Source organism: Macrotis lagotis, chromosome 2, assembly GCF_037893015.1.
Source record: "Macrotis lagotis isolate mMagLag1 chromosome 2, bilby.v1.9.chrom.fasta, whole genome shotgun sequence".
NCBI classification, from domain to species: domain Eukaryota; kingdom Metazoa; phylum Chordata; class Mammalia; order Peramelemorphia; family Peramelidae; genus Macrotis; species Macrotis lagotis.
In genome coordinates, this window is record NC_133659.1 from 186,762,636 (window position 1) to 186,777,046 (window position 14,411).

Here is a 14,411-nt window from a genome sequence, read left to right on the forward strand (position 1 = left end):
AACAATCAGCATAATTGACCTTATCAATAGCAAAACTAACAGAAATCATATGTTTATTTCAATGAATGCTGAAAAAGCTTTTCATAAAATACAGCACCCATTCCTATTAAAAACACTAGAGAGCATAGGAATAAATGGATTTTTCCTTAAAATGATAAGCAGTATCTATATAAAACTGTAAGCAAGCATTATATGCAATGGGGATAAGTAATAATAACCATTCCCAATAAGATCAGGGGTGAAACAAGGAATACCCATAATTACCACAATTATTCAATATTGCACTAGAATTGGTAGCTTTATTAATAAGAAAAAAAATTGAGATTAGGCAATGAGGAAACAAAATTACCACTCCTTGCAGATTATATGATTCTCTAGGATTCTCTAGAGTTTTCGAAACTACTTGAAACTATTAACAACTTTAGCAAGATTGAAGGATATAAAATAAACCCATATACATCATCAGCATTTCTGTGTATTACCAACAAAGTAATAAGATAGAAAAATAAATTCCATTCAAAATAACTATAGATAATATAAACTATTTGGGAGTCTACTTGCCAAGAACTATATGAATACAATTACAAAATACAAATAAAGTCAGCTCTAAGCAACTCGAAAAATATCATTTGCTCATGGTAGGCTTAGATATTATAATAAAAATGACAATTCTACCTAAATTAATCTACTTTTTCAATGCTATAAACAAATTATCAAAAATTATTTTATAGAGCTAGAACAAAAAACAAAATTCATCTGAAGAATAAAAGATTAAGAATATCAAGGGAATTAATGAAAAAAAATTCAAAAAGGTGGCCTAGCTATACTAGATCTAAAACTAAAAAGCAGAAATTATCAAAACTATCAGGGTTGTCAACTGATGAAACCATTCTGGAGAGAGCAATTTGGAACTATGCCCAAAGGGTTACAAAATTATGCAAACTCTTTGATCCAACAATATCGCTACTAGATCTATATCCCAAAGAGATTGTTAAAAAGGGTGAAAGACACACATGTGCAAAAATATTTACAGCAACTCTTTGTATTGACAAAGAATTGGAAATTAGCCCATCATTTGGGTAAGGGCTAAACAAGTTGGGGTATATGAATGTAATATATGATGAGCAGGCAGATTTCAGAAAAACCTAAAAGACTTACATGAACAAAAGTGAACTGAACAAGGAGAACAATGTACACAGGAAACAGCAACATTATATGATCATCAACTATAATAGACTTCTCAGCAATATAGTGATCAAAGACAATTAAAAAAATTTTGATGGAAAAAGCCATCCATATTCAAAGAAAGAATTATGGAATCTGAATGTTGATCAAAACATACATAGCATTTACACTTTTAAAAATTTTTAATTTTTTCTTTCTCATGATTTTCCCCTTTTCTTCCTGTTCTTTCACAGCATGAACATATGTGTAGCATGATTGGGCATGTATAACCTAAATCAAATTATCTGCTAAATTAGGGTGGGTGGGAGAGAATGAAAGGAGGGAGAAAATTTTTTAAAATGGAAGTTGAAAATTATCTTTACATATAATTGAAAAAATAAATTAAAAAAGGGGAAATAGAATATGACTGAATCAAAGATTGACTTTTTATGGTAAAAATAAATGAACATCCCACATTGAAGATGCTATTTTGCATTGTGTTCCTGACATTGAAGTGCAATATCAATATTTGTGAAATTCCTGTATAGAAAGGGGTCCCTGACATCCTTCTGGGCCCTGAAATACAAATCTGGCCAGGAGCCTTTAGGTCTGAAAATAATTGATAAGACCCAAGTGCTTGACCCTGGGGGTCCAGGATATACCATAAAATTGTTTGAAGATTCACAAAGCACTCTCATCATCTTAATTATCTTGCTGTATCTGTTAAATTCCAGGACTGACTCGCCCTTCCACAGGTGTGACTGGAACAATAAGATAGTAAATTCCTCAGACCTGTAGGAAGTCCATGAATATGTGCCTCCATCTCAAGAAATATGTTCGAACAAAGACCCTGACCCTTTTCCCACTCTGTCTATAGGAACCCTGTATTTACATATGATAAGATGATCTTTGCTTCTGTATCCTGCTTGCTCTCAGTATCCCCCCCCCCAAAAAAACACTATAAAAACCGTATCCCTTGAACACTCAGGGACTGTCTGATTTGGGTACTCTTTATCCCCAGGCAGTCCCCGGGAAATAAAGATCTCCAGACTTATCAAATTCTGGTCTCTGTCTCACTCTTTGGGTTCAATAACATGAAAATGGTTTTGTAATTCTTTTTTTTAAGGTTTTTGCAAGGCAAATGAGGTTAAGTGGTTTGCCCAAGGCCACACAACTAGGTAATTATTAAGTGTTTGAGACCAGATTTGAACCCAGGTACTCCTGACTCCAGGGCTGTTGCTTTTATCCACTGTGTCACCGGGTTTTGTAATTCTTGTGAGCCATTATGAGCTCCTACATATATTTTGCCCATGCATCCTGACTTTGCTCACTAAGGTTGTATCCTCTACATCCCCGTAGGAACTTCCTTGTATCCCCTGTATGTCACACACCCTATTTAAATCATTTCCCTACCCAGGGAGGGACCTACTGAGATAGTGACATTTCTACCATTTTTGTCAGCCTGAAGTAGTTACAGAAGATAGATCTCTGTCCCTGTTCCCCAAATAAATTTGGGTGTCTGCTCCTTAAGGGGGAAAAGAATAAGACTGGACCTTAGTAAAAGATCTTATATCCTCCTACCCCCACCCCCCAACTCATGTTTAGTCCCCAAGCATAAAGTAAGCCTACATGCCCCTCCCATAGTCTGAAAAGACTACATGTCCCTGATTACCTATTTTTGCTCTTTAAAATTTAACCTTCTCAGTTCGATTGTTTACTTCTTTGAAAAGAAGCCTGCTTGGGAGTGTTACCCCCAGTAGGAAATAAATGCCTTTACTTGAAGTTTATCTGTACTGAATTCTTTTTTTAAAAAAAATTTAAAGTTTTGCTTGTTTTTATCCAACTACCTGCAGTGGTAGTGTTTACCAATCATTTTTTTTGGCAAGGTTTTGAGTTTTACAATTTTTCTTCCTTCCTCCCTTCCCTTCCCCTTCCCCTTGACAGAAAGCAATTTAATATAGGCTCTGTGTTTATAACCATGCTAAACATAGATCTATATTGAACATGTTGTGAGAGAAGAATCAGATCCAAAAAAGAAGAAAATATTAGAGAGAAAAAAATGACTATTAAAAATTGATGATAATAAGCTTGGGTGTTTATTTAAATTCTAAATTCCTTCTCTGTATAGAGATGGCATTTTTCTTGCACAAGTCTTTTAAAATTGCCTTTCTTTTATTGCTGAAATAAACAAGTCCATCATAGTTGATCATGACCCTATGTTGTTGTTAGTGTGCATAATGTTCTAGTTCTGCTCATTTCCCTCAACATCAATTCATGCAAATCTTTCTAGGCTTTTCTGAAATCCCATCCTTCATGACTTCTTATGGAGCAATAGATAGTGTTTCATTACATATATATATATATATATATATATATATATATATGTACACATCACATTTTGTTTAGCCATAGCTGTATTACTAAATCCAAGACTATGTATATTTTTATTACCCTTTGGGCATAATTCCAAATTGCTGAGTCTGACAAGACAACCTGGGACACATGTTCCTGTATTTCATCATAATTAATTTTAGGGTTTTTTTGCAGGCAAATGGGGTTAAGTGGCTTGCCCAAGGCCACACAGCTAGGTAATTATTAAGTGTCTGAGACTGGATTGAACCCAGGTACTCCTGACTCCAGGGCTGGTGCTTTATCCACTGCCACCTAGCCCCCCTCATAACAATTAAATTATTCAACCCATTGAAACCTTAATTTCATTAAATGCTTTTCAGAAACTTTCCATACTTCATCCAAGGTCTTTCTATTGCTTAGTTGATTTGAGAAGAGTTCTTGCCTAGTAAAAGTGTCAGGGTAACAAATGGGGAGGAAGGGATTTCCTTTCTTACTTAAAATAACTGACTAAAATGGGAAGCAACTGCTGCCTGGATTTCAAAGATTTAGCTAGCTTGTGGGTATGGCAGTGATCCAAGTTTTCTTCCTGGCTTGGTAGGGTCTACCAGCCCTTTCATTCTCTTGCCATAACCTTTGAGAACCCTGAAGAGGTCCAGATCAAATACTCCAACCAAACCAGCCTACTTCCTAGAAGAGATGATCAGTCCTAAGAGCAGGAGATACAAGAAAAGGCAAAACCTGTCCCTGCCGTCCAGATCCGAGTCCAATGCAAGCACATCCTCACCTTATATGAGGTAAACTGGGACCGATCCACAGACTGAAGGTGCTTAGAATTAGCTCTCCAAACCTTTACCTGATCAAGTGGAGGGCTGATGACCGTTCTCAAGACCCTGGCATTGTAGATGAGTCCACAGGAGGGGATGGGGTATCCCGCCCAAGCTGGGCTCCTTTGTTGGAGGTTAGTAGCTTGACAAATGTAGTTTGGACTCTATGGTCTAAATTTATCTCACTGCTGGGATGAGAGGACCTAAGACTTCTGAAAATGAGATACTGCCCTTAAAGGCTGTCCCTTCTAAGGCTTCCCTTTTTGGGGGTGGGGTGGGGTGGATAGGACAGGACTGAGGAGTGGGGGCTCCAGCTCGCAGCTCCTCGGGCTCCTGAAAGGCTGAAGACTTTCAGGAAAGGGGGGGAGGGGTCTAGAACTGGGGGCGGACCTGGCGCTGTCAGCTATGGCCATCCTAGGAGTTGGAGGACTAAGTCACGTCACCTTCACCCAGCCTGATGCCTCTCCCTGTAAAATAGGGATAAAGCCCATCCCGGGGCCGGAGGGGGTGCACTGAGATAGGATGAGCTTTGGGGTATTATGGGTATAGAGGTTCATCGCGTGCCATTGGGATCAATGTGTGCCACAATGTAACAATGTAAGGACTGGCAAATTGCCTTCTGTGAGGGGTGGGGCGGGAAGTAAGATCAGGGGGGAAGTTGTAAAACTCCAAATAAATCTAGGTATCGAGGTAGAGGCAGGAGAACACAAACTACTCCAACTTCGAAGAGGAGGGAAGGAAATCCAATCAGTCAAGCTGGGGTGCGTTCGCAAAGCGTAAGCGGAAGGGCGCGTACGTCCCGCCCCCCCTCCCTCCAGCAGTCAGGACTTTCAGCCCCGGCGCGAGGCAGCCGCCGCGGCTCGGGCTTCTAACTGCAAGCCGTCGCAATTCGCTACCCTTGCCCATGCGCACTATGCTGCCCCCGCCCAGCCTTCCCAACTTCCCCTCCCTTTCTCCAGAGAGCGGAGCGCAGAGCGCATGTGCTCCCAGCACCCCGCCCCACCGTCTAACTGTCTCCAACCGAGGTAAGGGCGCGAGCTCGCCAAAACCTCGAGCCTCGGATTCTCTCTTGCCCCGGGCTGGTCTGAGGCCACTACCTCGCACATGCGCACTCTGCTCCCCCGGGCCAGCATTCCGGAGTCGGCTTCCCCTGCCCCAGAGCGCAGTGCGCATTCGCTGGGCTCCCGGTGGCGGCGTTCTCCCGGCGTCCTCCGCGCGTTGCGCAGGCACTGTGCTAGAAGCGAACGGCGGACCTGGTGCAACATGGCCGCGCCTGCTGCCGCCTCCCTTCAGGTGGTGGAGATGGAGGGGGTGGAAGCGGCCGTCTCCGGGCCCGTGGGGCTAGGAGTGGAAGGCATGGGCATTAGCGGGAACGTGGCCGCAGAGGCCGGGCTCGCGGCCGGGCTCGGGGCCGGGCTCGCCTCCATGGCGGAGGTGGTCGGCGGGGAGCCAGGCCCGGAGTCGGAGGACTTCGAGTGCAGCACGCACTGCTCGGAGCTGTCGTGGCGGCAGAACGAGCAGCGGCGCCAAGGCCTCTTCTGCGACATCACGCTGTGCTTCGGCGGCGCCGGCGGCCGCGAGTTCCGCGCCCACCGCTCCGTGCTGGCCGCCGCCACCGAGTACTTCACGCCCCTCCTCTCGGGCCAGTTCTCCGAGTCCCGCTCGGGCCGCGTGGAGATGCGCAAGTGGAGCTCGGAGCCGGGGCCCGAGCCCGACACGGTGGAGGCCGTCATCGAGTACATGTACACCGGCCGCATCCGCGTCAGCACCGGCAGCGTCCACGAGGTCCTGGAACTGGCCGACAGGTGAGGAGCCAGGGCCAGAGAGGGGAGGGGGCGGAAAGGACCCTGGCTCAGGGAACTGGGTCAATTCCCCGGGGAGGGGAAGATTCCTTTTGCCAGTCAACTTCTCTGCATTGTATAGTCTAGAACACTTAAGTGTCCGAGGTAGGACTTGAACCCAATCTCTCTGCGCCCAAAGCAGACTCATGCTTTGACTGTACCAAACTGACCCTTAGGCACGAAATAAAAAGTGAAACAGCCCTCTTCTCACTCATTCTACTGGGATAACCTTTAGAAGGTTGTTTTGCTCCCTGCCATGAGGCTTCCCTAAGCCTCAGTTTTCTTCTCCATTGAAAATTTTCCTTTTCTTGAAAGGGTTGGCTTTGATTTTTTTTTATCCTCCCAAAAATCCTCTTCTGATTTCCGTGGGTGAATGATTTTTAACCATTTTTGTTAAGATCAGGTGACGCCAGATAGACCCGTTTGACAATCTGATTATCAGGCCTATGACCTCCTTGATGTTTTTAAATAATTGAAGTGCTGAATTTCAGTTTAGAGGTTAGGAAAAATGAAGGAGGAATTTTATTTTCACCCAAGTTCATGGATCTTTTTTTTTCCCTTATGGATTTCTGTATAAAATTCTTTACCTTAGATGTACATTGAACCCTTTTCTCTTGAGAGTTGTGGAATACCTTATATTTGTATAGTACTCTATGGTATGCAAAGAATTTTCCATCCCTTTTTACCATTTGTTCCTCAATACAAGTCTGTGAATTAGATAAGAAAATTCTTAGTACCAGTAGCTTAAAACTGGCTTAAGTCTTAGGACAGGGGGCAGCAGGCTGGCACAGTGCCCTGGAAGACTGGGTTCAGATCTTAGCTGTGACCTTGGTCATGTCACTTAACCCCATTGCTTTGCAAAAAAAAAACAAACAAAAATAAAACAGACTTTTGGGATACCTGTGTGTAATTTTTTTGGTATTTTGGGGCCTGGGATTGTCCTTCCAGGTTGACACTGCAATGATCTTACAATAGATTGATCTCATTTCTAATAGGCATGAAGTTTCCATTTTTCTATTATGTGCCAGTTTTCCCCTTTTTAGGAAGACTTGTTAGCTTTGTTATTCTGAATGCTCACCATTTTTATGCCAGACTTGCCCTAATGCAGCTCCTGAATTCAAAGGATCCACTGGGCCTAGAAGGAGGGACATAAAGATATGCTAGGGGGAGCTAGGTGGTAAAGTGGCTAGAGCACCAGCCCTAGGAAGACCCATATTCAAATCCAGTCTCAGATACTTAATAATTACCTAGCTGTGTGACCTTAGGCAAGTCATTTAACCCCATTGCCTTGCAAAAACAAACCAGAAAAAAAGCAAAAAAAAAAAAGATGTGCTCACCACACCCAACCCCATTTTATAATTCAAACTGCTGTTCAGAGGCTAAATGATTTATTCACTATCATACAATTAATATGGGAACCAGCAATCAAACCCAGAGTTCTCTTGACCAAGGATTCATTTCTCTGTTACTAAATATCCCCACACAAAAACACTACATTTCCTCTGTGCTTTTTGCCCTTTTGCCTATTATCATTGCTGTGTACAGTCTTCTTACGAGATTTCAAGCTCCTGAAAGATGGGATTTGTATCTTCCATCTTTGTATCCCCAGGTTCAAGTACAGTACTTTTATTTGGAAGGTACTTAATGTTTGAATTGTAATATTTCTTCTAATCCCAGGCTATGCTTGTTTCTATTAATGTATGATCTTTCATATAACACATTAAGATGTTTGCACTTGCTTTTCCATTTATTGCATTCTCCAAATCTATGTTAACCCTGAGTGTTCAGTAAGTGTTTCTCTGCCATCTTATTTCATTTTGAAGGGAGAGTAGGAACAAATAAGTCAGAACAATATTCATTTTGCTAAATGTTAAGTGTCCAGGGCAGCTAGGTGGAGCAGGGATAGAGCACTGGTCCTGGAGTCAGGAGGACCTGAGTTCAAATTTGCCCTCAGACACTTAAATAACAGCTTGTGAGTAAATCACTTAACCCCATTGCATTTCAATAAATAAATGTTAGGTGACCTTTCTTTCTTCCTTCCTTTCTTCCCCTCTCTCTCTCTCTCTCTCTCTCTTTCTTTCTTTCTTTCTTTCTTTCTTTCTTTCTAGGTTTTTGCAAGGCAATGGGGTTAAGTGACTTGCCCAAGGCCACACAGCTAGGTTATAATTAAGTGTCTGAGGCTGGATTTGAACTCAGGTACTCCTGACTCCAGGGCTGGTGCTCTATCCACTATGCCACCTAGCCTCCCCTAGGTGACTATTTTTTCAAGTTTGAGGATGTGACAGCAAAACCATTAGGGGAAAGAATTGGACTAGCTTTGGACCAAATTAGCTTGAAATAGAAATAAAGCATTTGTATCCTATAGATGTACATATTAACTTGAATCATTCCTTTTGTCTCTGTTTGGCTTTAGGTTCTTGTTGATTCGATTAAAAGAATTTTGTGGAGAATTTCTAAAGAAAAAACTGAATCTCTCAAATTGTGTGGCTATCCATAGTTTAGCCCATATGTACACCCTGAGCCAGCTTGCTCTGAAAGCTGCCGATATGATAAGGAGGAATTTCTATAAAGTGATCCAGGATGAAGAATTCTACACTTTACCTTTTCATCTCATTCGAGACTGGCTTTCAGACTTGGAAATTACAGTTGATTCAGAAGAGGTTCTCTTTGAAACTGTTTTGAAGTGGGTTCAAAGAAATGCTGAAGAGAGGGAGCGATACTTTGAAGAACTTTTTAAATTGCTTAGATTATCACAGATGAAACCTACTTATCTTACCCGGCATGTCAAATCAGAACGACTAGTATCCATTAATGAAACTTGTGTCAAATTAGTGTCTGATGCAGTGGAAAGCCATGCTCTAAGAGCAGAGAATTTACAGTCTGGTAATTTGCAGCATTCTGTATCTCCTGTTGGATTACTGCCACGGTATGGGCAAAACATGGATGTGATTATGGTGATTGGTGGTGTGTCAGAAGGAGGAGACTACTTAAGTGAATGTGTGGGGTATTTTATTGATGAAGATAGGTGGGTAAACCTGCCACACATTCATAATCATCTGGATGGACATGCTGTTGCAGTGACAGAATCCTACATATATGTTGCTGGGTCAATGGAACCTGGCTTTGCCAAAACTGTGGAAAGGTATAGTCCAAATAGAAATATGTGGGAGCAAGTTTGTAATTTAATGACAAGAAAACATTCTTTTGGTCTCACAGAAGTAAAGGGGAAACTGTATAGTATTGGAGGACATGGCAACTTTAGTCCTGGTTTTAAAGATGTAACTGTATATAATCCTGAGCAAGATAAATGGCACAACTTGGAGTCAGCACCAAAGATTCTTCGTGATGTCAAAGCAGTCACCATAGAAGAAAGATTTGTGTACATTGCTGCTCGTACGCCTGTGGACAGTGACAGTGAAGATGGATTAAGAGCCATCATTACCCGCTATGACACAGAGACTCGACAGTGGCAAGATGTGGACTCCTTGCCACTTATCGACAATTACTGCTTTTTCCAGATGTCTGTAGCCAGCACAAACTTTTACCATACAGCCTCATGCTGTCCAAAAAGTTATCCTATGGATAATGAAGAGGCAAAGAGAAAAATCTCTGGCCGAGTATCTAATGAGATCCTTGAAAGCTTACCTCCAGAAGTCCTTAGCATAGAAGGAGCAGCAATTTGCTATTACAAAGATGATGTTTTCATCATTGGGGGTTGGAAAAACAGTGATGATATTGACAAGCAATATCGAAAAGAAGCCTATCGTTACTGTGCTGAGAGAAAACGGTGGATGCTCCTTCCTCCGATGCCACAGCCTCGTTGTAGGGCAACTGCTTGCCATGTGAGAATCCCCTATAGGTGCTTACATGGTAGCCAGAGATATCCCATGCCCCAGAATTTAATGTGGCAGAAGGACAGAATACGACAGATGCAAGAAATACATCGACATGCATTAACTTTGCGGAGGTTGCCACGCTCTCAGATTGAATGCTAGGTCTTGGTTCCTGTCTACAGTAATACCTGTTCCAATACCTGAGGCAAAACACATACAGTCTTAACATATTACTTGAAAAAAGTAGTATGCTGGCAACTCAGAGTTGTACCTGAATTGCTAGATTGTTTTATCCCATGTAAAAGAGCTGTACTTATATGCTGAAGAATGGGAAACTCAAACTTAATAGAGCGGTAATGTGAGCATTTTGAATAGTTTGCTTCCTTGTCCTTGAAATGAGCATATAGTAGCCAGGCCAAATAAGATCCTTAGGAGAGATTTTACTGTATGTGAGGAAAATCAGATGTCATTGTTTGACTATTTTCCATCATCCCAGGTTCCTTTGTCATAAGGACTTATGGTTGAATGTGCTTAAAAGCACCAATTTTATTTGCACTTTTCTTATATTACTTTTAATCTTTTCCCGAATGGTTAAATTTGAAGGGAAGATTGGTGTCTATGCACTTAGTTCTCTTATGGAGGAGGTATGTGCAATAGTTAAGTTGACTGAAATTTTTAAAGGGAAAGCACAATTTTTCAGTAAGAGATGATGATTTCAGGATGTTTATGTGGCTAATATTTTATATGTATTTGTCAACACTACCATGTTTACTTATAGTAGGGATTGTTAGTAGAAAATTCACATATTTATAATACTTTATTTGAACTTTTAAAATTTGTTTGGGCAACTATTACAGACACTCACTAATTTGATGAAAGTGGTTGGCAAAAAAAGTCAATCATTCTGTTTTCTTAGCTGTGTATATATAAAAAATGTTCTAGACATGGAACAGATTGCTTTGGGAAGAACACAAATATTTCATGACACTATCAAAGTTGAAGGCATTTAAAAAAAAAGTTGAATTTAAATTTACAGAGGTTGCAAGTGTATTTTAGAACACATTTGATAATGTAAATATGCCTGTGACAATCAACACATGATGCTTTCAATTCTGATTCTCTGTTGTACAAATTGTATGGTTTTAAATCATTCCTTTATCAGAGGAACATACTGTGTTTTTTTTTTTAATGGGAAGTAAAAACTTAAGCTACAATTACTAAAGAAGGCCTTAACCTAACTTGTGCCCAGTTTTTCTAAGCTTAATCAGTTGCCATAGACTGAGTGAAAATGTTGCCTGAACCTAAAATACCAAAATTGGGTATATAATTTTAACCTTTTGGAATTGTCACTATATTTCATTTAAAATTTTTACTTTATTATTTTTTCCTATATTTTTTTAAAAATTCAATTCACTATCTTATTCTCTAAAATAAAAGTCCCTTTATGCAGAATAGTACTCAGGTTGGTCTCTTACTGATTAATAGGAACAGGTTTAGTTTCCATTGTGGTATCAGGCTAGTGGTTAAGTCAGTGATCCCAGTGCACCTTTTTCTTCTCAGAGAATATCATTTTTGGGTCTGGAGAACTGTAGTTTCATAGTCTACAGTCAGCAGTGATCCATGAAGCAAAAGCTGCCAAAAAGATGCTTGTTAGCCAATAACACCTTATACAAGTTTACCATCTACAAAATTGTACTGTTTTTCCAGTACAGCATATGGTTCAGGAAAACCCGTATCTTTACTTAGGTATGTGAGCATTCAAACATCAAAAGAAAAGAGCTCAGCTAGTGGGGTGTCCAGTTGTATGAATTGATATCCTGGTTTAGAAACCTAGTACTTAGAAGAATTTTCCAGATTAGGGGGGTTTTTAGTGATTGAAAATTGAGTCTGCTTTAAATCTCTAATGATTTTAGGAAGGCTACAAACTTGTGGTAAAAAGTGGCTTGTCTGGTAAGCCACAATTGAATACATATGGTTTGGTCTGTGGAAAGTGTCTACAGATAAGACAATGTCAAATTAAATGGAGTTTCTAGTACTTGTTGAATAGACAAGACCTAGCATACCCAGCTTCAGAATTTTTAAAAATTCAAAACATTTTTTATTAACTCTTATTCTTTAGATAGATTCTTATGATATTGGGGTGGCCAATTTATCTCAAGTTTTCCAAAATAATCACAGGATTACTTGTAGGAAAGGATGTCATCCCATTTAAATGTTTTAAAAATTAGAATTCTAATCCTGTTAATGAAAATTTTTCATTTGAATTGAAATTGTCATTTTCCAATCTAGCAGGCAGGCAGCCTAGGCCACAGCTAAAAGGAAGGGTAAGTCCTTCATTTGCATGGTGTGTGAAGGTTTTCCTACTCTTGCATTTACCTTCTAATATTAAGATTTGAGATTCACTTTTGTTTTTTTTGACATTAGTTTGTGTTTCTGGAATATTGTGACTAACCTGTTAAGAGAAAAACCAAAATTCCTTAAATCTGTTCAAGGCTGACATTCAGAAATCTTAGACTAAAAGAAACTTAACAAGAGGTTTTAAGAACTGATATGACACTTGAGGGGGAAAAAGAATGTATTTTTACTGAAGCATTAAAAGTTTCATGTTTGTTGGTTAAGCAACTAAGAACTCGTTTAAAATGAATCCAAGTACATTTTGGCTGATTATGCCAAAAGTTAATGACTTTATTATGTTGTAAGCTCAATTATAATTGCATGTTCCTTCTGGGTTATGATCAAAAATCAAAGTTAACTGAAATTTGTAGTAAGTTATTTAACTTGTGAATGTCAGCCATGAGCTTAGTGTGTGACACATTCTCACTTGCAGTTATTCATTGTGCATGGTGAGTGTTATGCATCCCAATAAAATAATCAACTGATTTTTTTTACTCTGCCAAAAGAAATCTTTTGCTAAATACTTTTTAAAGCTTTATTGACTTGGAAGGGTTTTTTTTTTGGTTGATCAGATAGGTTTGTATGGCATTTGTTGGACCAAAAAACCTGAACAAACCAGCTTGACTGGACAGAATAGAAGTTTCTAAGATGAGAAAAATAAAATGGATATAGAAGGTTTTTGATCTATTATGTTGGTTAATCAGTAGTTTCCAGGGCACTTTTTTCTCCATGTATGTCTTGACTAGTATTGTAGCTTTGTGTATCTAAGACACTCCAAATATTGCTTTGGTTCTATAATAACTTTATATCATAAATTTATTAGGCACTGTGGTCAGTTTGTGAACTTAATAGATGCTTTTGTCTAAATAGGCTTAACTAAAGGGACTTAAATTTACTTTGTACTGTCCCTAAATTTAGCTAGATAAATGTGAGATTAGCCACATTTATAAGAAGCAGATCCTAATGCTGCTTGTAGACTTTATCACCAAAATGTGCTTCATGTGTATTTTAAAAGTGTAAGAAATTGTGAAGCAAGATGTTATCTCTGCCTATTCTAGACTAAAAATGGTGCTTGTGGGGTGCTATTGTGTTTTTTTTTTAACTATTGGATATTTGAGAGCCTGTTTACACTGTTTTGTTGTTAACACATCAAGCTTTTTGACACAACTTAGCACTCTGTTAAATTCTTGTGAACACACTCCTATTTTGGTGCTTTTTAGGTATTTAAAAAACAAAACAACTTTTTTTTGTCAGTTACCAATGATTATTTCAGAAATTGTCTTTACCACTATGTAACACTTACTGCAGACCATGGGGGTCTTTGAAAACAGAACTGTTCTACATTGCATAATATAATACAGCTAAACCACCTTAGGATACCATAGTGATCATTACTTTGCTGTGGAGCATTCATTTTGATATCCACAAATATTGCACTTTGTTGAGAATGCCTTTGTAGTACTTAGTTTTGAAGCTACTTTTTTTTTTTTTGGCTATAGTCAGTTCATCTGATATAAACATCTTAAATGAAAGTATGGATAATATGTAGTAGTCCTATATAGAACTTAATCCTATTTTGTTACATATTTAAAAAAGTAGATCTTGTTAGATGTTTAAATAGTCTTACTGGTCTGTGTATCTAGGATTCATTGACATATTTATGAATAGATAAGGTTAATTTTCTTGGATTTTACAGTATTGGTGTCCCCTCCTCTACTGCAAAGAGATCTTTTTAATGATCTCTCCCTTTTAGTTAGAACTGTATAGTGTTTAGGACTATTTGAGACTGAATATTGTAAAATAATATCTATTGTTCTATGTTAAGCTATCTCACTAATTGTTTCATTGTAACTGTTTTAATTAAATAAACTTATTTCTTTAGGACTGTTTGGTGCTGCATTTTCTGGTATACACTGCTAAATAAAATTGGCCTTTCCCCTCCCACCTTCATCCCTACCCCTGGCTCCCTCAAGTGGAACATTTTCCAATACTCTTCCAAGTTT

The 14,411-nt window shown here is 39.3% G+C and overlaps 1 protein-coding gene across 1 annotated transcript; it reads left to right on the top strand.

Moving 5' to 3' along the window:
• Positions 1-5,320: 5,320 nt before the first annotated feature.
• On the top strand, positions 5,321-14,407 carry KLHL11 (kelch like family member 11). The gene is made up of 2 exons (XM_074223918.1): positions 5,321-6,145; positions 8,595-14,407. Exons 1-2 carry the CDS (start codon positions 5,445-5,447, stop codon positions 10,174-10,176), a joined length of 2,283 nt encoding a protein of 760 aa, XP_074080019.1. The 5' UTR covers positions 5,321-5,444; the 3' UTR covers positions 10,177-14,407.
• The last annotated feature ends 4 nt before the right edge of the window (positions 14,408-14,411 follow it).

Coding starts and splice junctions, on each gene's coding strand:
- KLHL11 (XM_074223918.1), top strand. CDS start 5,445: ATGCGCACTCTGCTCCCCCGGGCCAGCATTCCGGAGTCGGCTTCCCCT. Junction 6,146..8,594: donor GTCCTGGAACTGGCCGACAG/GTGAGGAGCCAG, acceptor GTTTGGCTTTAG/GTTCTTGTTGATTCGATTAA.